This window comes from Garra rufa, chromosome 21, assembly GCF_049309525.1.
Source record: "Garra rufa chromosome 21, GarRuf1.0, whole genome shotgun sequence".
Classification (NCBI taxonomy): Eukaryota; Metazoa; Chordata; class Actinopteri; order Cypriniformes; family Cyprinidae; genus Garra; species Garra rufa.
This window is the reverse complement of record NC_133381.1, coordinates 40,452,443-40,475,936: the sequence shown is the minus strand read 5'-3', so window position 1 is coordinate 40,475,936 and position 23,494 is coordinate 40,452,443. Positions and strand designations below refer to the sequence as shown.

Genomic DNA, 23,494 nt, shown 5'->3' with positions numbered 1-23,494 from the left:
TGTACATAACTGGATAACTTTGGCAGCCTTATACTATGAGTACATGTTCTTATTTTGTTTTTGACTAACTCCGAACGTGATATGAGTGACTAGATTTTGATAGCCTTGAAAATGCTTTTGCCCATGATTAGTCTGGATTTTTGACACAGACCTGGCAACCCTGATCATAAAAGAGTTTGGACCCCTATTTACATATTAGCATCTACTTAAGATCAGATCAATGAGACGATTGTGAACACCAGGTGTGCTCAAGACTCATATGATTCAACAGAAAATTCGATGATGGACACTGAAATTTGCTCAAATGAGCAACCCCTTTATTTGTGAATCTTTCAATTTAGTTACAAAACATTTGCATTTTCTTGAAATGACAAAGGTGTGGGTAATATGAAAGTAAAAGTCATTCGTCAACCGTTTTGCTGGTAAATAAAAAAAAAGAAGAGAAACAAAACAACAAAAAAATAACAAACAAACAATTCCTGTACAGTCTCCTGACATCTTGACCAAACACGTAGGAAATGAAAGAGAAAGTTTATACATTCCAAAATGACGCTCTCACACTTTTCATAAGAGCAAAACAGTAGCTTGAATCAGCACTTGATTTAATGCTAGAGTAAACCAGAACATAGTCTCAAAAATGGTCAAATGGTTGGACTCTGTTGATGTTAAAAATGAAAACTCGAAGCATCACAGGCACCCTCAGAAGACCAATAATAGCAAACAGTACCTACCTCTGTGCGTGCAGCAATATCATTCAGAGAGCTTTGGGTTAATGCTCACTATATCGGAGCTGGAATTAATGTAATGCCTAGAAAGTGAATCCAAGATCTGGTGGACAAAGCAAGCTCTGGTCCCATTCCATACACCAGAGTTCATCAAACAACGAATGAAGTGATAAAGTCATAATCACTTTCATCCGTTCTTACATGTAAGATGGTCTGCGTTTTCTCCAATCAAACAAATGCTCAGCATATCGCCTGAAGATGTTACCAAAGCAAATATCAGGATCAGATGAGTCACTGGAGAGGCACTGTAATTAATAATAAAAAAACAGCGAATCCAGTCATGTGTCCAGAGGAAGAGGAAAAGTCTGCTAGTCTACAGGGTTCACGTTCCCTGCGAGAGGATTCTGGGAATTGGCTGTAAAGTGGAGTGCATGAGGAGTGACCTCTCCTCCGTGCTAAATGTAAAACTGATGCACAGCCAGCTCATCCATGAATGGCCGCACAAGGTTATCGGTGGCAAAGTAAAAGACAAGGCCGAAGGTTATGGAGATGGGGAGAGCTGGAAGGGCCTTTTTGAAGATCGCCAGGAGGAGCAGAGTCAGACATAAACCCTGAGGACATCAAATCAGACTATTGTGAATACTAACAAAAATTAAACAGAAAAATTGAACAAGTCATTTTGATACTTTGACATTATTTTCTAGAGATGACACTTGCTTTGATAGTTAACTATTTGCGAACGATTCATCTGTGCATGTTACTGCAAAAAGTGTTCATAATCTTTCAGCAAAATATGATAAGCAACTCCACCTCTGATTAAAATTAAAATAAATTACTTTATTTTTCAGATGATGTCCCCACTTTACACAGTCCAATCAAATGTGATGCATAAAATCAAGTCTTTTACTCACCGAACATCCTGTTTCACATTTAAATGGGTTCATGTTGACTTTTAGCAAGACACTTTATATGAATAGGGTAGAAATGTTAACTATCCTAACTCATAATGATGAGACAACAGTTTTGTATTACAAGTTTTCTGTAATGTTTAAATGTGCAAATGACACATTATCATATAATTAAATATGCACTAATTTGCAGAACTGAAACCTGGACTTTTGATGAAGCCAGGTTTACATTTCCGTTTCATTTTGTTCATATCATAGAGTTAAAGGTTTTTACAGAGGGGATTTTAGAAGGATCTTTTAATCATTTCACAAATCAGAAAATACTGTCAACAACAAGGAAACATTTTGAATATTTTAAGAAAAAATTTGGTTTCAGTGCAGGAGAAAAAATATGGCTTTATAGATATGCACTGTAATTGAAATCTACATAAACAAATAGATAAAGTGTAATTAAAATGAACACTTAAATTTGTACTTTGGATGTGTTCCATCCATTATACTGAAAAAAGTGCTCATGAAAAACACTATTGTTTTCCCTGTAGTGTCTTGCCTTAAGTATCCTAATATTTTTGAGGGCCCTTTATACATGTCTGGAGAAAACCACCTGATTTATTTCATTTTAGCGAGTTGTATTTGTTTCTTTGTTATACTTACAATGAGAATGGCCACAAAGCAGGCTAGCGTGGTGTTCCAGTCACCGCTGGCTGTAGCTGACGCTTTACCCACCAGCATACTGTAAAAGATGAAATCTCCCAAACCCAGCTTCACACCCCCTAAAAAACACACACAAACATCAGCATGTGCATAAAGTCCTATGTACAACAGAAGTGAGCAACCATATTTAAAGGATTAGTTCACTTCCAGAACAAAAATGTACAGATAATGTCCTCACCCCCTTGCCATCCAAAATGTTCATGTCTTTCTTTCTTCAGTCGTAAGGAAATTATGTTTTTTGAGAAAAACATTTCAGGATTTCTTTCCATAAAATGGATATGTATGGTGCCCCCAAGTTTGAACTTCCAAAATGCAGTTTTAATGCAGCTGCAAAGGGCTCTAAATGATCCCAGCCGAGGAAGAAGGGTCTTATCTAGAGAAACTATCGTTTATTTTTGACACTTTATATACTTTTTAACCTCAAATGCTCGTCTTGTCTCGTCTCTGCGATGCACATGCATAGTCTGTGTGATCCGGATCAATGCAGTTAGGGTATGTCGGAAAACTCCCATCTCATTTTCTTCCCCAACTTTAAAATTGTTCTACATCGCTGCAGAAGTACCGACCCAGTGTTTACAAAGTGAACATACAAAGAAGACCAAACACCCTTTACAAAAAAAAAAAAAAAAAAAAGTAAAACAGCGTTGTAGGACAATTTTGAAGTTGAATATGAAAACGAGATGGGAGTTTTTCGACATACCCTAACTGTATTCACACAGACTACACATGCGCATCGCAGAGATGAGACAAGACAAGCATTTGAGGTTAAAAAGTATATAAATTGTCAGTTTGTTTCGTAAGCGATTGCTTCACTAGATAAGACCCTTCTTCATCGGCTGGGATCATTTAGAGTCCTTTGAAGCTGCATTTAAACTGCGTTTTGGAAGTTCAAACTCGTGGGCACCATAGAAGTTCACTATATGGAGATGATCCCTGAAATGTTTTCCTCAAAAAACGAACATGTTGGATGACAAGGGGGTGATTTTATCTACAAATTTTTGTTCTGGAAGTGAACTAATCCTTTAATAGCCAATATAATTTGTAATTTGTCATTATTTACTGACTTATTTAATGATTTATATTCTGTTAAACACAAACTGTGGCCAATTCCATGGCACTACGTCCACACGTGGTTTAAATGAAACTCAACTCAAAATTCTGGACTCTATTGAAACATGTATTTTGCACTGATCATGTGTGATGCATCACATGACACAGAATTCAGAGACATAGAGGAGTCATACTGAGAGGTTTTGGGTGTCCTCCACACCGGATTGGAACGGGATGAGTTACTGCAGATACTCACGCTCTTCATCGTCTTCCGCAGGCGGTGGGCGGGCGGAGGCCATCTCCTGGATCTCTCGTCTGCTATCATCAGTGGACTGCATGGGGCCGAGCTGATGCTGCTGCTGATTGACCCACGCTGGTGTGAAACCGCCATCATCCTCTGGCTGAGCCGTGGGTGCCATGACCACTACAGAAGGAAGAAAGATGCCATGAGGAACATTCACACTGACAGTGATTTACAGCAGTCGCAGAAAAGTGGAGAAGAGTTAAACATACCAGAAACAACACAATGAGGCAAATACTAATCAGACGCAGTCAGTGCTGCTGATGTAGAATGCATTTTTTTAATTGCCAATATCAATGAAGACAGCAAAAAAACATATATAACAATTGCTGAAATTATTAGTAAAAAATTATATATGAATATAATAATATAATATAATATAATATAATATATAAACTGTTAGATCTTCTGAAGTGTGCATTTTCAAAATTTATTTGTAAAAAAAAATAAGATTAATAAAAAGTGAAACTAAATAAAAAGATTAATGAAAGTTTTTTTTATTATTATTTTCGAAAAAAAGTAAAAAAAAAAACCTTTAAATTAAAAAAAAAATGTTAAAAAAAATATAAATATTTTTTTTGAAAAAAAAATTGTACAAAAAACTCTTTCAATAATCTTTTTATTTAGTTTCACTTTTTATTAATCTTATTTTTTTTAACAAATAAATTTTGAAAATGCACACTTCAGAAGATCTATATTTTTACAAAGTTTACATAAATGTGTATTTGCTTTCAGTAGATTAAAAAGTATCATAACACATAACGTTCCATTACTTATAATAGAAAAGCAAACTCTATAATTCTTTTTCATTTAACATTTATTATCTTTAAAAGTTCTGTCCAATAATTCATTATTAGTAAAAAAATAAAAAAGTGTAAAAAAAAATTTGTGTTAAAAAAAAGTAACAGTCAAAACAATTTAAAATAAATTGTTTCAGACATGTCTTCGAACACATTGATCAAACATATTGGTCGACACAAATAATTTAAAAAAGTGGCATATAACTGTTAATTGGCTGATAATAATCAGAAATGTTTCTTGAGCAGCAAATCAGCAATAATTTCTGTAGGATCATGTGACACTGAAGACTGTGATGCTGAAAATGCAGCTTTGATCACAGAAATAAATTAGATTTTAACATAGATTCACATAGAAACCACTTATTTTGAATTAATATAATATTTTGTTATTTATTTTATTAAATAAACACAGCCTGGGTGAGCAGAAGAAACCTCTTTCAAAAACATTAAACTGACACTAAAATTTTAAAGGTAGCGTGGATATTACTAGCCAATGTTTCAAGGAAGCCTGTTTTAGACATACATCTAAAATGAATATTTCTTCAGTGAATTGTCTGTGAAGATGCAAATTATTACACGCATATGTGATTCAGGAGCTCTTGCAAACACTCACCCTGGTTCTCCTGTTGAGGAACTGGATGGCTGGAATTATTCCTGGTCTCAGCGCTGTCCGCCATATTAAACAGCCACACCATGGTTGCTGACAAATCAAATGGGTGCACATGTAAATGTGACAGTAACAACCAAATATTCAACTAAAACTCTAAAATCAATGTTCCACAGGCTGAGAAGACAAAAGCACTGATAGGTTTTTCTTACAAGAGTAAATGAGAGCAGGGAAGATGGGTTCATTCCTCTCTTGAGCTGTTTCCACAAGGATACGCAGAGGTCCTTTCGGGCACAAAACTGCCAACAGATCTACAGAAGAGCAAAAAAGATACAAGCAGTAATTATTAGTAGTTTAGCCTATAGCCTATAACTATAAATAACCCCAGATGAACCGAATAAACTCATCAAATCGAATGGTGTCTCAGTGACTGACCGTAGACAGATATAGCAGCGAGGATGAGCCAGGCGGTCCACTCAGGCAGGTACTTGATGAAGACCAGGGCCATGAGAGCACTGATCATGATCAGATAGGCCTGCTGGAGCCGCAGCGGACCCTTCCAGTGGATACAGATCATTCCCACCACACCGAAGTTCCAGATGATCAGTGCTAACGTGAAGTAGTCCATGGCCACGTTGTACGTTTTGAACACTTCCCTGGTGTGAAGATTCATCAAAAGCAATGCTTTTATAACATAGCATCACACTACAAAACACTTTTCTTACTTAGATTTTTTGTATTGTTTCCAGCCAAAATATCTAAAAGTGTTAAATCAAGAAGGATTTTCTAGACAAGCAAAAAATACATTCTTTTTTTTTCAGAAAGAACAAGTCAAAATTAATCTGCCTGTGGGGTAAGCAAAAAAAAAAAAAAAATCTTATTTCAAACAGAAAACAACTTTATTTTTCTTACCTCATTGGCAGATTATTTTGCTTGTTTTAAGCAAAAATGCACTTAATTTTGACGTTTTTTTTTTTTTCTGAAAACAAGACAATTTTTTCTCGTCTAAAAAAATCGTTCTTGATTAAAGAATTATTTGATATTTTGGCTAGAAACAAGACCAAAAAATCATAGAAAGAAGAGCATTTTTAGCTGTGCAGGCATGGGCATCAGGCGTTTACACCACATTTTACTTCTTGATTATTCGTCAATAACAAATGAAAACTCCAATCAAATGCTCTCTTCACCCCGAATGCCAGTTTCTATCCAAAATGATTATAGTTAACTAGAAATATTTATTTATTTATTTATTATTATTTTACAAAATTATAAAAAATATATTTTTAATAAAAAAAAATGTTTTAATTATTTTTGATTGTTTGTTTATAATTTACCCCCATGCCAGGTATAAAAATGAATACTACTTAGTATAATAACAATAATAATAATATCTCAGTGGTACAGAACACAAAACTGCAGTTTCACAGGGTCTTTAATAAAATATCAATCACTTTTTTCTTTTCAAATATTATTTCAGGGTTCCCACTCTTTTTCAGTGATCATTTACCAGAATTTTACAGGATTTTTTTTTTTTTTTTAAATTATGGTGGGAATAAAAGACAAGGAGATTGCCCTTAAGTTATATATTACTCTATCGAGAAGTCTTTAAAAACATACAGTTTATGGCCATGACTCTTAATTATACATTAGAACAAATGATTTTCAGAACCAATTTCAGTCCCATACCAAAATAAACAATTATACTGAAAGTATAAAATTATTTTATTTACCTATTTGAAAATAAATTAAATCAGTTCATTATTTATTATGCTAACAATAATATTAAAGGAAGACTTTTTTAATATATTGGAAGGTATTTATGGCTAAATACAAGCAAAAGGTGAACATTTTATTTATTTGTATCATATTTTTAAAAAGATTTTATAGAAGGAGGTTTCACAGACTTGGCAAATTCATTTTTCAGAAGCTTGTATTGTATAACATCTGTTGTGGCGTTCTTTGCAGTAATTCTAAGGATTTTTTTAAAAATATTGTTCATATTGATTTCAGAATTATATCTTATCGACTGAAATTAAGAAAAATATTGTGATATAAATTTTGGCCATATCGTCCAAACACCCCCCCAGTTAGATTTTATGGATTTTCTTCCAATATTTTTTTTTTTTTAAATAATAATTTTCCAGGACAACTACAAGATTTCCCCATTTTCTCTCATGTGTTTTGCAGAACTCACCCCAAATAAATGAAGGAGAAAAAGAAGAGGAGGAGAAGGTTGGAGAAGAAAAGCCAGGCTTGAATCACCTAAAAAAACAAAAACAAATAAACACACACCAAAATAACAGGAACACTGCTTGTTTCCAGCCAAAATATCTAAAGATTCTTAAATCAAGAAGGATCTTCTAGATGAGTAAAAATTATTTTCTTGTTTTCAGAAAAAAATGAGTCAAAATTAAGTGCATTTTTGCTTGAAACAAGCAAAATAATCTGCCAATGGAGTAAGCAAAAAAAAATCTTATTTCAAACAGAAAACAAGATTATTTTTCTTACCCCACTGGCAGATTATTTAGCTTGTTTCAAGCAAAAATGCACTTCATTTTGACTCATTTTTTCTGAAAACAAGAAAATAATTTTTACTTATCTAGAAAATCCTTTTTTTTGAAAAAGAAAAGAATTTTTTGATATTTTGGCTGGAAACAAGACAAAAAAATCTAAGTAAGAAAAGCATTTTTTGCAGTGAACCTGCAACTTGGATGCAAGAAGACTGCATGAGACGCCCACATCATGAGCGTCACACAGACAGCAGAGTTTACAGACCTTGTAGCATCTATACTTGTAGAGCACCACCAGCACCAGGGTCATGACCACAATCACACTGATCATGATGGTGGCGTTGAGCATGGAGTTGAGCGCACGCTGACCCACCGTCTCTGTGTCTTCACGGAATGGAGTATAGATCCTGTGAAGAGGCACACATCATTATACTTCAACAGAAAACAACAACAACAACAAAAACAATAAAGAAATTCAATGCAAATGGTCAACCTTCTCATAAAAATAAAGTATTTACCAAAAGGCTGTTAAAGTTGTGCATTTAGGTCCATTTAATGTGCTTTAATAGAAATTTGAAGCGGTGCACATAAAGAAAAATGACATTTTCATCCGACTATATTTGATGTTTTAATTTATGTAAACAATAAGCATTTTGCAGAAAGATGGAAGACTCACTTTGTCTTAACAGCAATGATTTTTGGATTCATAAAGGATAGATTTATGACGTCTGGACACTTTAGTGTTCTGTCACATCCGTAATATTTTAAAGATTAAGTTCATATCATATACTAAATATATATGCAATTAACTTGAAACGTTCTGTACAGAGTCAACTTATGTCTATTCTAATTATGCTCAACAACTCATCTCAATTCTTCGCTCTTATCAACCATAATAAAGCATTAAAACCTTTGAAACACAGAATATTTTAAGTGAACGTGAACTTTTACAATCTGGTAACTCTTACGATACAAATTATAAATACATGGTCATATTTAATTCAATTATATTTTAGTACCATTAATATGGTTTTTTTTTCAATTCTGAATACATTTTATTTTTATATTTTCATTTTTCATGTCAATTTTAGTTAAAGTTTAAGTAAGTTTGTTGTGCTGCATTTTTGTAAAATATTTTTTAATAGTTATTTTAATACTTCAATTTAAACCACATGAAAGTGAGAAGAATTGCCTCGGCAAGTTGATTTTATTTCAGTTAATATTTATTTTATTTCAAATAATAACATATTTTTTAATGGTTTTGGTTTAGTTGCGAATAATAACCCTTTATGACAAACATTTCACACCCCAAATATTTCTACTAGAATGAGGGGGGAAAAATCCTGAAGTCAATCTCATTTCTATTATGCCAACATAATAGCATATTATTTCTAAATGAAATAAATAACTGCATAACTGAAATTGTGTACATATGTGTATATTCATATATATATATATATATATATATAGTGCAAAATAATTTGACAAGGCATGATTTTGGTTCATAAATGTAAAAGTTATCATACAGAATAAAATGTCATATGCAAACATGATGTTAGAGGACAAAGCAACAATTTCTACAATAACGAGGGGGTCAGTGAGGCATTAGCACTGTCTGGAGGACAGTCTCTGCAACTGCATCTCTGGACACTGACCAGCTTCAATCCATTCACCACCCATACAGTACTGATGCACAAATCATTTTAGACTTTCAAACTTACGTTTTCTGATAAAAATATGTTCTTTGGCAATAGGTATTGAGAGTTGTTTTCCAGCGCCATGACTGTAGTTAGCTGTGTGTGGTTGGCAGGATGTTGCTAATGTGCTCAGAGTGGTTTTTAGTACACCGTGGTTTCTAGTGTGTTTGCCACAGCGCTGTTAGAGGCCTCATTTCAACAGAGGCCATCTGAGAGTCTCTATGATTGGAGGAGGCCTTCACATCTGGTGCACAAAGGTGCAGAATTATGCACCGATGGGTAATATATGGTGTTAAGGCTTTGTTCAACTTTTATTTTAGCAGCATATACTATCATAGTTTTTGTTAATGTCTTGAATTAGATTTTATTTTTAGCTTTTTTTATTCAGAATTTGAAATTAAAGTTTTAGTCACTGACATTTTTTGTCTTTTTTAATTCATTTTTATTTATTAATTTATTTGATTCTAAGTATTTTCATACTAAAATGCAAATTAGAAATAATGCTTACAAGTTTTATTTCAGTTAATACATTTTTTTTATACAAGTTATAAAGTCAGAGTTGTCAGATATAAAGTCAATTCTTACTTTTTTCCTCAGAATTGTGTAATATAAACTTGCAATTGCAAGTTATAAAGTCAGAATTGTGAGACAAACTCATAATTATTACTTTTTTTATCAGAATTACGTGATATAAACACAGTTGCGAGTTATAGACAGAATTAAGATATGAACTCACAATTCTGACTTTTTTCTCAGAATTGCGCGATATAAACTCGCAATTGCAAGTTATTGACTTTTTTCTCAGAATTACGTGATATAAACGTACAATTACGAGTTATGAAGACAGAATTGCGTGATGTAAACTCACAACTGCGAGATATAAACTCAAAATTCAGACTTTTTTCTTCAGAACTGTGTAATCTAAACTCACAACTGCGAGTTATAAAGTCACAATTCTTACTTTTTTTGATGGAATTAAAAGACATAAACACAACAGAAAGTGGCGATCCATACTTATCATATTTGCGAGGTCAGAATTGTGAGACAAACTCAAAACTCGTTCTGACTTTCTTCTTCAGAATTGCGTGATACAAATTCACAATTGTGAGTTATAAAGTCAGAATTGTGTGATATTAACTTACAATTGCAAATTATAAAGACAGAATTGAGATATAAACTCACAATACTTTTTTCTTCAGAATTGCATGTTATAAATTCACAATTCTTACATTTTTCTTTAGAATTGTGTGATTTGTGTGAGTTATAAAGTCAAAATTGCGAGACAAACTCACATTTCTTACTTTTTTAAATCAGAATTACGTGATATTTACACAATTGCGAGTTATAAAGTCCGACTTGTGACACAAACTCACAATTGCGACTTATAAAGTGAGAACTGCGAGATATAAACTCACAATTCTTACGTTCCTTTAGAATTGTGATATAATTTTTTTATGTTTTAGTTACCCATAATTACCCGGACTAATCTACAATAACAGTAATGCTTTGATATTCAGAGTGATATTCTGTAATTTCCCTGGTTTCAGGTGATCAAGCAGCTGAACTGTGATATTTCTTGCATTGAACAAACACATCCGTGGTTCATGTCAGGACGTGATGCTGATTAGTATTTAGCATTTACTGATTCTAGGCATGAACAAACTAATTCTATCAAGCAGCCCTGTAGGGTAGAGCTGAAAAAACCCAACTCTAATAACATTTTTGATTTTAAATCTGATACTCACAGCTGCTGTCCATCCTTTTGCGTGTAGAAACTGACCGATTTGATCGTGGCCACAACCACCACCATACACAGCGTGACGGGAATAAACAGCATGATCACATGCTTGGCTCCGTATTTGAGAGTCAGCTCCTCATCCTCATCCTCCTCGCTGTCTGTGACCACCTGTGGAGGTCGAGGGGTGGGCGGCTGTCCGTTCAGCTCCACCTCATTACGGCCGGGAGTCGCTGTGTTGCCCGTCTCGGCGTGACGGTTGGCCTCCGTCCCATCATTTGACTGCAGAGAGAAAATCAAGAGTCAGTGTCTGTTTTATTGCGTTTTGGAACTAATGTTCACAAGTTTGGGGTCAGTAAGTCTCTTCTGCTCACCAAGCTTGCATTTATTTAATAGCAAAATAATGTAAAACCGTGAAATGTTAATAGAATTTTAAATAACTGTTTGTAATCTGAATGCATTTTAAAAGTCAACATTATGTGACTTTTTACTCTCTTTCGATGTAATAACTTTGACAACTATGCAAATTGTACTGGACTTTTTGGGCATAGGGCTTTATTTAGAAACTTTATTAATAGAATTATATAAAATATCAGTAAAAATTAAAATTTAAGTCTGCATTTACCTGATCAAAAATACGGTAAAAAATTTGAAATATTATTCCAATGTAAAACAGATGTTTTCTATGTAAATAAATGTTAAAATGTAATTTATTTCTGTGATCAAAGCTGAATTTTCAGCATCATTACTCCACTCTTCAGTGTCACATGATCCTTCAGAAATCATTCTAATAAGCTCATTTGCTGCTCAATTTTCTTTATGATTATTAGCAATGTTGAAAACAGTTGTGCTGATATATTTTACTTTTCAGTATTCACAGAATCAAAGGAACAGCATTTATTTGAACTAGAAATCTTTTGCAACTTTATAAATGTCTTTATATTGATGATAATCACTGCTTTTATAACAGCATACAATAAAAACTTAGAACTGAGGCGTTGGCCTTTATATTTAAATACAATAAAATGGTGCTGTTAAATGATTAACAGAAAAATTACAGCCAAAATAAATGTTTTTGTTTACATAATATGTGTGCATACTTATTATGTATTTATATAAATACACACACATACAGTATGAATTTAGAAAATACTTACATGTATATATTTATATTTATATAATTGGTATTACATATACAGATTTTTAATATATAAACCTGACATATTTTTATTAAATATATACAAATATAAATATATTAAATATGTAAACTAAAACTTTTTGGATGCGATTAATCATGATTAATTGTTAAACAGCCCTACAATAAAACAACAAACAATTAACAATTAAACAATTAAAGTGCAAAGAACACAGCTGTAAACAAGGCTAATAAAGAATCTAAATATTTTCAGTCAAAATCTAGAGCTTGATTTAGTTAAAATGTAATTTTTTTTTAAATATAAACAGATGAATTGTTTCTAGTTTCCCTGCAAATGAGTATCTCCAACAAAGCTCTTTATTGCCATGAACCTGTGGAAAAGGAAATTAACATTTGAGCAATCTAACAATGTTATCTGTACAATAATATAAAAAAAAACGTAAGCGAACAAGTGTCAAAGTACTTCAAAATCCCATCATCCACGTGACGAGGAAATGAAAACACAGAGCGAGTGCCAGAGTTTTCCAGCTGCGATCACTGACAGAACGCTTGAGATAAGCCTCCAGCTACAAACACTGATAAATAGCTCTATCTGACACGCTCCACCTGACGCTTCCATGCTGGAGCTGGGCTCACAAGGGTGCGGCACCACCTCGCTCTTACACAAGAGTTTACACTAGTTTGCAATTTAAACACCACCACATAACAGTAGACAAAGAAACAAGGCAACAAGATGATCAAAATTAGCCAAATAACTATTAAAATAAAATAATCTACTGTGAAAATGTATACTAAGTGAGTGAGTAATACAGAAACACATATGCATTATACAAACCACAATGGAAATCACATTACTTACCACATTATTGACAGCATTTTCCACATTATCAGCCATTGATGCTGTCAAGTGACCCAGAGATCATAGAAACAGCAGCAGCTCTGGATCTGACTGGACTGAGATCACATAACAGAAGAAATGTGTCATATATCATATTACATTATTATGTCATGCTAATGTAAAGTTGATGAGTGAGCTGAGCATGATTGGTTTAAGACTGTTTACATTTAGAAAGCACTTTTAGTACATAACATGAAGGTTTATGATATATGTAAACAAAAACCCCTTACAAAAAGTACTGTGGTGATACCAGGGTACAATGATGGTTTCTAATAGTAATACTACTACTGTACTTTGATATACACAGCGACTACTATTTGCAGATACCGTTGTATTTAGATGGTACTTGAAAGAATACCATAGATTACTTCCGTCTATCTCAAATCAATGGTATTACTGTGGTATTTGATTTAACCGCACAAAGCGGAGGAGTTTCCTCAAATCTGACTATGAGGAAATATGGTTTCCTTTTCCACTTCAAAAGAATTCAGAATCGAATTATTTCCGTTTTGGGTAAATAACGTTTGTAACTAAATCAAACAGCGAATATTTTCACAACAATGTAGCATGAGGCTAGCTTAGTTAGCGAATCTGATAGCCGCTTGATTATCTGCTGTAATTCTAGATAAATTACGCTGTAAGTGAAAACTTTAAAACTAAAAAAGGAGTCAGCCATACATTCATACATCATTTTATGTAAAATCGATAAATGGAAACTGTTCAAATAAAATCATTTAAAGATGAATGTCTGACAAACCTGGAGTCTGAATTCACAATGATAAAAGCCCCCAATACTGTGAAGCGGAACACGGTGGGATAGACTAAATAGCGGTGCAAAAGGTCAAAACGGTTCGTTTTTCATAATAAAAGTTTAATCAAATGATATAAAAGTCAGACAAGCAGTGGGGTGCATAAAAGCAGGTACCTCTTTATCGACAACAAAACTGGAACTAATTTTATTTTTATATTTTATATTTATTAAATTTGTATTATAACGATTCTAAACAGCGTGTCTGCGTTCACTTTGAGCAAACAAACAAACAAATTCGATTCATTATTTTAATCTATTTTATATTTACTGGAATGATGGGATATTTTATTTGAATTTGAAATAAAAAAATAAAGAGCATATACAAATCAGCAATATATGTGTACGTTCGACAATTTTTGTTATTGTTGTTGCTACCGTAGTAGACTTTTACTTTGAAAAGCACAGCTTTACGCAGTAGTGTTTAGGCTTCCGAGTGGCTAGAAGGGATATGTCTACGACCGGAAACTAACAATGAAATTAATTTTTCTACCTATTAGATTGTGTTTTTTTTAACGTCTACACCTACCCCAACCCTAAACTTAGCCCTTACTATAATAATAAAAACAGTATTATTGTTGTACAATGTGATAAAAAATAACGTTAGATTGATGTGCGCATGCCCAGTAGCGAATCATGTATCCCTTCTAGTCTTTACCGGAATAAACGGCATGATAATGATGAGTGGAATCGAGGCATGGTATATGGATGAGTCCATTGAGGACCAGAAACTCCCTCACAGACTGAACCCGAACCAACCCGTGTCTCTCAAACAACTGGAGCAGATCGGAGTTTATTACTGGAAGGTTCGGTCCGAAATCACGCAGATATTATTATTCCACACGCATCATGTGATACTCGGTGCGAACCCAAACACCGTTAAATATGCAAACAGAATAATCTAATAGTGGTATCTATTGGATTTTACTTTAGTTTTCATAAATTTTGCACTACAAAGACATCTGACATATCTATATAAAATATAAAACATCTTGAACTTATGTTATGCTTCATTTTATATCTGGCTAGTTGTAAAGGCACTGCCTTACGTTTTGGTTTAATTTAAGTTGAAACAAAAGTAAAATTATAGAATAAATAAATTATATAGTATATATAGACAAGAAACAAAAGTTAATAAAAACATTGTGAAAACATAACAGACAATATTGAAAATAAAATTTACTTCAAAACAATAACATGAACTATAATAATATACCATTGACACAAAAACAACAAAAGTCCTCAGATTTTAATGGTTGTGCTCTTTTTTTTTTCAGTTAAATGCTGATATTTATGAAAATGACCCTGAGCTGCAGAAGATCCGTGAAGAAAAGGGTTTTTCCTATATGGATATCATAACTATTCACCCTGATAAACTTCCTAATTATGAGAACAAAGTAGGTTATGCATTTCCACATGATTTATTTTGTATGAAATACATTATGCCAACTTTAGTAATGAAATCCAGTTGTAAATCTTAAATTTCTACCTTCCAGGTGAAAATGTTCTATGAAGAACATCTTCATCTCGACGATGAGATCCGTTATATACTGGACGGGTCGTCTTACTTTGATGTGAGGGACAAAGATGACCGCTGGATCCGGATAGCTGTATCTAAAGGGGATCTTATCACACTACCAGCTGGAATTTACCACAGATTCACCGTTGATGAAACCGTATGCGTCTCAGAATTTGCTAAAGCATTTCCATTCAATCATTTAGCAGATGCTTTTAAAGAAATAGTTCAAAAATGAAACTTTGCTTGCAATCCAAGATTTGGAGAATTGCAGCATTCCATCACTTGCTCACCAATGGTTCCTCTGCATTGAATGGGTGCCGTCACAATGAGAGTCCAGCTGATAAAAAATTAATAATCCACACCACTCCAGTCTATCAATTAACATCTTGTGAAGCCAAAAGATGCATGTTTATATGAAAAAAAAAATCCATCTTTAAGACATTTTTAATTCAAATATGATTCCATAATCCATAATAACACTTCAAAAAGTGGTCAGGTCTGAATTAGGAGAGAAATCTGCACAGATCAAGCACCGTTTCCAAGTCAAAACAGCTCTAAACAAGTATGTGGCTCGATTTTGAGAGATTTGTAAGACATAGCAAGAGATGGACTTTTCACTGGAGAAAGCTTTATTATAGTTTATGAACTGAAAAATGTATTTTAGATGTGTTAAAAATGTCAAAAAAGATGGATTTGTTTTTTACAAACATGCATTTTTGGCTTCACAAGACATTAATTGATGGACTGGAGTGGTGTGGATTACTTGTGATGTTTTTATCAGCTGTTTGGACTCTCATTCTGACGGCACCCATTCACTGCAGAGGATCCATTGGTGAGCAAATAATGGAATGCTACATTTCTCCAAATCTGATGAATAAACAAACTCATCTACATTTTGGATGAACTGTTCCTTAAAATAAACCAATGTTTTGCTATTTTTCTTCTTCCAGGACTACACTAAAGCCATGCGTCTGTTTGTCGGTGAGCCAGTCTGGAAGGCCTATAACCGTCCAGCTGATGACTTTGATATCCGTAAGGCCTATATGAACTCCCTGAGGTGCTCCTAAAATGCATGATAGGATTGGTTTAGTGTTGCTGAAGCAGTGAATCACAGGATTGCTGTTGTGCCCTTAATCAGTGATGATCAGGAAAATCAAACTGTAGTGCCTTTATTCAACTTGGGTTACAATCTTGAGTATTAGATCTAATAAATCATTACTAATTGTATTTTGATAATTATGATGATTAATTATAGAGAACCTAAAAGGCTGCTAGGAGGGTGGTAGTTTAATGCATTCTTTTTATTAAAAGATGTGGGAAACAACTACAAACTGTTCTGTTTTCATGATTAACAGTAATTTGCATTAAGCAGTAATACGGCAATGCAAAAATGCTGAACAAGCTGTCATATTACAGATGTCATATTAGAAAAACGAAGTAAACTATCTGTTGATGTGAGAACATGCTGTCTTCATGATCACTAATAAACTTAATGTATAACACGTAAGGGTTTGTTTTACTATTCATACCGCAACACTGATTAAGCATGTCTTCATATAGAAATATTTCAATTTCATTCTAGCATTCACAAGTTCAGAGTTGTTAGCAAAAATGTGAATTAGATTATTATAATTCTGTACACAGCCTCATACATTATGCTACATTTTATAACAATCAGTCATTCACTATGCATGCTATTAGCTGCATAAGTTGGTTGGCTCCTGGCAGATATTTTTGTTGTTTCGTACTGATTTTTCATGGCTTGGTTAGAACTTGCACTGAAGAAGAAACACTTTTAATTGAATTTGCCTTGATCAAACTGTTGAGGTGTTACGACAGGTTTTTAGTTGTAGCGCCCCCTATGGGCAGATTTGGATGCAAATTGGTGCAAGTCTTCAGAATGATTGCTTGTCTGTGTGTATCAAGTTTCGCTAAGCTAAAACATTGCATTAAGCAGATATAGGCTGATAAGTCAAAATGGACGATGCCAGACTGTAATTGGATTATATCATCACAACACTTTGATAAATCAAATTTCTTGTCAACTTTTATTTATGATCATGTTAGGATAATGTGTTTCTTGAGAATTGAACCAGCAGTCTAGGAGGAGTTAAAAAAAGTAGGTTTTTCATATAATTAAAAATGGTGGGAAAATGCCATTTTGAAATCAAATAATTGGCAAAAAAAAAACAACAGCTGTTCTAAATAAATGCTGGATTTATAAAGCACATCTCAACGTCATATCATATTTTCACACATTTATTAACAAGATTTCCTTTTCTCATATTCAGAAATACACAGTACAGTTATAATTAGCTTAGACTCTTCAAAAACAATCATTTAATGCATTTAAAAGCATTTCTCAATTCTTGAAACACGGGCAACCTTAACCCTTTTTTTTTGTCCTGTGCGGAGCAAATATCATTGAGTTATAAAGTTAACTTTGGTCCTGTCTGTACAACATACATGAACCTGTAAAACCACCTTGTTCATTCAAACCTGTTGTCTGACTCGTAATCATTCAGTAACGTCCTGCGTGCTGGACTGCAGCTCATCTCATACTAGCTTGAGGCATTGGATGTTGAAGCTGTCTCCCTCCCTACAAGCGGCGGCCTCGAGGAGAGCCTGCTTCTTCTGCGTGCTGCGTGAAGACTCCAGCTCGTACATGGTGGTGAGGTTGAAAAGCACGCTCTCGTGCAAGTAGAGCGCCGGGTCCTTGTGCACCAGGCTCTCCAGCTGGCCCAGGGACTCCTTCAGCCTTCCCAAATACAGCAGACACACGGCTGCATTGTTATTTGCCTGAAGAACAAAGATGATGTTAGTGTTGTAAACATCAGCTGCTGTTTCTCTGGTGGTCATACGAGATCAAGATCAGAGTAAGATCTTACCACTGGGTTCTTGGGATCAAGTTTCAAGACACTGGAGAAAGACGTGTGTGCGTCCGCATAGTTATTCTGACTCAGATAAACAAAAGCCCTGTGGACAACATCACATTCAGGATAGAGGGAATTACAGAAGCACATACACTAGAGCTCAACTGTTTGAAATAATTACCATCTTTTAAAGATTTTGAAAGAGGCTGCATTTATTTAATTACAAATTGAGTCAATTACTTTTATAATAATTCCTATGATCAAAGCTGAATTTTCAGCATAATTACTCCAGTCTTCAGTGTCACATCCTTCAGAAATCATTTTAATATGCTAATTTGCTGCTCAGGAAACATTTATGATTATTATTACAATATTAAAAACAGTTTTGCTGCTTTATATTTTTAACATTAATAGGCTGAGATACATAATACCACTCAAAAGTTTGGACCAAGTACACTGTAGGATAAAAAAAAGCATAAATAAATAAAAAATCTTTTAAATATTATGAATAATAAGAACCATTATTAACAGAATGGAAAATTAGGTAATAACAATTCAGCTGCATATTAAAATTATTTCTAAAGCATCATGTGACACTGATGACTGGAGTAATGATGCTGAAAATTCAGCTTTGATCACAGCAATCAATTCATTTTGACACATATTTACACACAAAAAAAACCTGAAATTGTAATAATATTTCACAATATCACCGTTTTTACTCTATTTTGATCAAATAAATGCAGTCTTGGAGAGCAGAAGAGACAAAACCATCTTTCAAAAACATAAAAACAAAAGAAAAAAATGTGAAAAATCTGAATTCTTTCCAATATTTGACCAGGAGTGTAAACAGATTTCATTAAATGACTGAAATCATGCTGCTGTTATAGAGCAGAAATCAGCTTTTACCTGTTCATCAGGACTGAGGTGTCTTCATCAGGTGTTTTTCCCTTTGATTGACAGGCTTTTTCCACATCCAGAAAATACTTCTCAGCCGTTCTGATGTCTCCAATCTAATAATATGAACAAACAGAACGTTAATTATCGTCTGTGTGGAGATAAAACATGAAGAGGGAAGCAGACGCTCTGATCCTCTTCAAAAACAAGCAACGCTGCAGAGTAAAGACAACATTCACTCATCCAGCAGACATGATAACAGTTCTGTGCAATAATCACTGGCTTTTCTCTCACAGGTAAACAGAGCATATTTTAAAAAATGGGGCCAACTTAAAGGTTTACAGCATTTGCAAGGCTCTTTCCTATTTTGCAGACCTTTAATGAACATTATTATTAATTTCTTAAAATGACTGACCATAAACGTTTGGACAGTAGTGTTAATGCTAAGTCCTTAAACCACAATTCTAAAGTCCTAAAGTTCACAATTCTATCATGGATCGCAGTGGTGTTTAAGTGTCTCGGCTTTCACCTGTAGGAAAATGCGACCGATTCCACTCAGCAGCTGCACTTTTTGCTCAGGTTCATACTCAATGATGGAATGATACGTCTCCACTGCCAGCACATAGTCCTTCATGTGAAAGAGAAAATATTCACAATAAAGCGAGCTTTTTACAAGTCTGTCATCATTTATACAACATCTCATTGTTCCAAACAGCATTCTGTTGAAATATTTCTATAGGATTAGTTCAGTTCCAGACAAAAAAATATGTCATACAAAATGTTCAGGAAAATATTCCAGGATTTTCTCCATAAAGAGAACTTCAATGGGAGCCAATGGGTTGAAGGACCAAATTGCAGTTTCAGTGCAGCTTTAAAGAGCTCTACACGATCACAGCTGAGGAATAAGGGTTTTATCTAGCAAAACATGATGTAGGTGGAAGTACCAACCCTGTGTTTACAAAGCGAACATGCAAAGAAAGTCAAACCCCCTTTACAAAAAAAGGATAAAACAACACTGTAAAAAATTTGCTGTAATTCTGCAGCTGGTTGCCAGTAACTTACTGTAGATTTTTAATTTATGTTATTTACTGGCAACAGTTTGTTCAAAGTTAAATGAACATTGAACATTAACAAGTCTTTGTCTTTACAGAATAAAACTATAAAATAACAACCTACTGCAAAGCATTCTGGGAACCAGAAACCTTCATCAACCTTTTTCTGTTTTTTTCCTTCAGATTTTGGTTCCCAGAATGCTTTGCATGAGGCTATTATTTTAGTTTTATTCTGTAAAGATAAACACTTGTTAATGTTTAATGTTCAATTAACTTTGAACAAACTGTTGCCAGTAAATAGCATAAATTTAAATCTACAGTAAGTTACTGGCAACCAGCTGCCAGTAATACTGTAATTTCTACAGATTTTGTTTACAGTGAACGTTTGACAATTTTGTTGGAGGAGAAAATGGACCCTACCTGAAGTACAAAGACGAAGAACTAAGTGCGTGAAACCTTTCCAATGTGTGGTTAAAAGGTATATGAATGTATAAAAAAAAGTATTTACTTTTTTTTTTTTTCTTTTTAGAAAATGAAAGATCGTTTTGCTAGATAAGACTCTTATTCCTCGGCTGGGATCATGTAGAGCCCTTTGAAGCTGCATTGAAACTGCAATTTGGACCTTCAACCCGATGGCCACCACTGAAGTTCAATATATAGTGAAAAATCCTGGAAAGTTTTCCTCAAAAACCTCGAAGGAAGAAAGAAAGACATGAACATCTTTGATGACATGGGGGTGAGTAAATTATCAGAAAATTCTTATTCTGGAAGTGAATTAATCCTTTTCAGAATCTCCATAAAGCTCTTTTTCATATAACAACATGAATGTCAAATTTTAGAGTGTCCTTGTTTAATAAATAAATGTACTTATTATAGTAATAACTAAATTATGCATAATTCTATGCAAAAAAACAAACCCTAATATAGTACATATATTAATAAATATATTAGTATACTAAATGCATATTGTTAATAAATATTAAAGAATAATTAAAAATGTTCCTTTTTCATTTTCAAAATGTATTTTTCATACACACAACCATACATGGTACAACATGGAGTGGAATGCTTTTTTATGTTAATTTTACAGAAAATAAACCAGAATAGAAGTGATAACAATTTAAGAAATTAATTTGATTTAAATTTAAATGATTGAATTTAGTTACACTGTACCATTAAATTAAGTGTAACTCAATTTTCAAATTTCCCCCCTAAATCCCCAGGAAATCCAAGTACGGCATTTATACAATATATATTTAAAAAAAAAGATGCACTACAGCAATAATTCAGGTTTGTGAGATTCTTTGTAGTGAATCTTCTAACCAACGTATGTGTGTCACTACAGATGTTAGCCAGCAGATGGCACTTGTTTAACATGATAGCTAAAAAAATAACAATTTAAGCTACTGACAGTCTATATCTAAGAGTATATACTATAGAGATATGGTATGTGTGCATACACACTGTTTTACCAGTAGAACAATAATCAGAAAAGCTATCTTATCAGTAGTCAACTGCTTAAAGGAATAGAAAGCCTGTAATCTCTGACCCTGCAGTTTGTGCATGCTCATAGACACAATTCAGGCCAGAAATAAATGTGTGTGCGAGTATATGTTTTCTAGCTCTTCCATTCACGTACCTTCATCATTAGCAGACAGTTGGCCATGGAGTACATCACCCTGCTCAGACGTGACCTCCACAGCTGGATGGAGGCTGAAATACAGAGCAGAGAGAGAGAGAGAGAGAGACCGACTGAGCAAATGGAATGAAATTGGAAATTGCAGTCTTTTCCTTCTTTTTCCCGGCTCTGAACCATCAATTATTTGTCTGCTGGCGGGAATTATAGAGCAGGAGGAAAAGACACAGTGACAATTGCATTTATTTTTCCCCTCTGGCTCGCTGTAGACCCCCATCAGAGAGCCGATCTGATCTCACATGTGTGTGTGAGCGTGAACAGACTTCAGCGTATGTCTCAGTACTGATGCTGTGTGACTTCCTCCACTCGCCTATCACACAAACAATGACAACTGTGGGAATATTCCTGAAAACATACTGAAAGGGGTCATGAACTGCCTTTTAATTATTTTTTTTATGTTATATAATGGATAAACTCTCAGTTTCCTAAAAAACTAACTCAGAATTCTAATATTTCAATGCATTTCTGGGAAAGAAAGACAAAATTGCAAGATATAAAAATACAATTCTGAGAAATATAGTCAGAATAGCTAGATATAAACTTACACTTCTTTTTTTGTTTATATCTCGCAATTGTAACTCTTTTCTTAAAATTTGCGAGGTTATGTCTCGCATTTCTGACTTTATAACATGCAACTGTGAGTTATTAGTCAGAACTGTGAGACATAAACTCACAATTCTGAAAACATAGTCTTTTTCCACCTCAGAAATGGACTTTGTAACTTACAATTGTGAGTTAACATCTTACAGTTATAAGAAAAATATGTAAATGCGAGAAAAAAAATTAAGAATTGTGAGATATAAACTCGCAACTGCTAGAAAAAAATCTGAATTCAGAGATTTAAACTTGTGTTTTAAGAAAGAAGTCAGAATTGCAAGATATAAACTCACAATTCTTCTTTTTTCTCAGAATTTGGAGTATGTATCTCGCAATTCTGACATTATCACATTCAACTCCGAGTTATTAGTCAGAACTGTGAGATATAAACATGCAATTCTGAGAATATAGTAATATTTTCCCCCTCAGAAATAGACTTTATAACTCGCAACTTTATAACTATTGTGAGAAAAAAAGTCAGTATTGCAAGATATAAACGCTTAATTGTGGGGGAAAAAAAAACCCTCCGAATTCAGAGATTTAAACTTGTGTTATAAGAAAGAAGTTCCAGGTTGACAAATGTCAAAGCATTTTATTTATTTAGAATTGTGGTGCCTTACACAAAAAATAAAAACATTTTTGAAGAGTCAGGACTGATGTTTGCTATGATTGTTAGACCCAGATATATACAGTAATATACATTTCATTAGTTTATCTCAGATTTTGTATTCTCCTGGGTGCACAAAATTATCATATAAAAATATGAACGTATCGGTATCAGCCACAAGAAGGACTTAATTATCGGCTATCGGTATCGGCAAAAAATTTTCATATCGTACATCCCTAATATAAACGCTTAATTGTGAAAAAAAACCCTCAGAATTCAGAGATTTAAACTTGTGTTATAAGAAAGAAGTCAGAATTGCAAGATTTTCTCAGAATTTTTCTCAG

General features: G+C 33.7%; 3 protein-coding genes across 3 annotated transcripts in view; 1 reads left to right on the top strand and 2 right to left on the bottom strand.

Annotated features, from left to right (window-relative positions):
* Positions 1-299: 299 nt before the first annotated feature.
* psen1 (presenilin 1) lies at positions 300-13,906 on the bottom strand. Its single transcript, XM_073826963.1, has 11 exons — positions 13,859-13,906; positions 13,063-13,157; positions 11,058-11,329; positions 7,881-8,022; positions 7,300-7,367; positions 5,541-5,761; positions 5,318-5,416; positions 5,112-5,198; positions 3,654-3,821; positions 2,288-2,406; positions 300-1,336 (listed from the first exon to the last, which is right to left on the bottom strand). The coding sequence occupies exons 2-11, from the start codon at positions 13,096-13,098 to the stop codon at positions 1,181-1,183; spliced, it is 1,368 nt and encodes a 455-aa protein (XP_073683064.1). The 5' UTR covers positions 13,099-13,157; positions 13,859-13,906; the 3' UTR covers positions 300-1,180.
* Positions 13,907-14,554: 648 nt separating this feature from the next.
* On the top strand, positions 14,555-16,930 carry adi1 (acireductone dioxygenase 1). The gene is made up of 4 exons (XM_073826726.1): positions 14,555-14,715; positions 15,187-15,306; positions 15,406-15,585; positions 16,379-16,930. Exons 1-4 carry the CDS (start codon positions 14,581-14,583, stop codon positions 16,493-16,495), a joined length of 552 nt encoding a protein of 183 aa, XP_073682827.1. The 5' UTR covers positions 14,555-14,580; the 3' UTR covers positions 16,496-16,930.
* A 741-nt stretch (positions 16,931-17,671) lies between these two features.
* trappc12 (trafficking protein particle complex subunit 12) overlaps positions 17,672-23,494 on the bottom strand; it is a 29,298-nt gene continuing 23,475 nt past the window's right edge. Inside the window, exons 8-12 of the mRNA XM_073826725.1 lie at positions 21,890-21,963; positions 19,728-19,826; positions 19,211-19,314; positions 18,317-18,404; positions 17,672-18,227 (exon numbers count right to left, since the gene is read on the bottom strand). Of these exons, the coding sequence (XP_073682826.1) occupies positions 17,985-18,227; positions 18,317-18,404; positions 19,211-19,314; positions 19,728-19,826; positions 21,890-21,963 (608 nt within the window). The 3' untranslated portion in view covers positions 17,672-17,984. The remainder of the gene's footprint in view (positions 18,228-18,316; positions 18,405-19,210; positions 19,315-19,727; positions 19,827-21,889; positions 21,964-23,494) is intronic.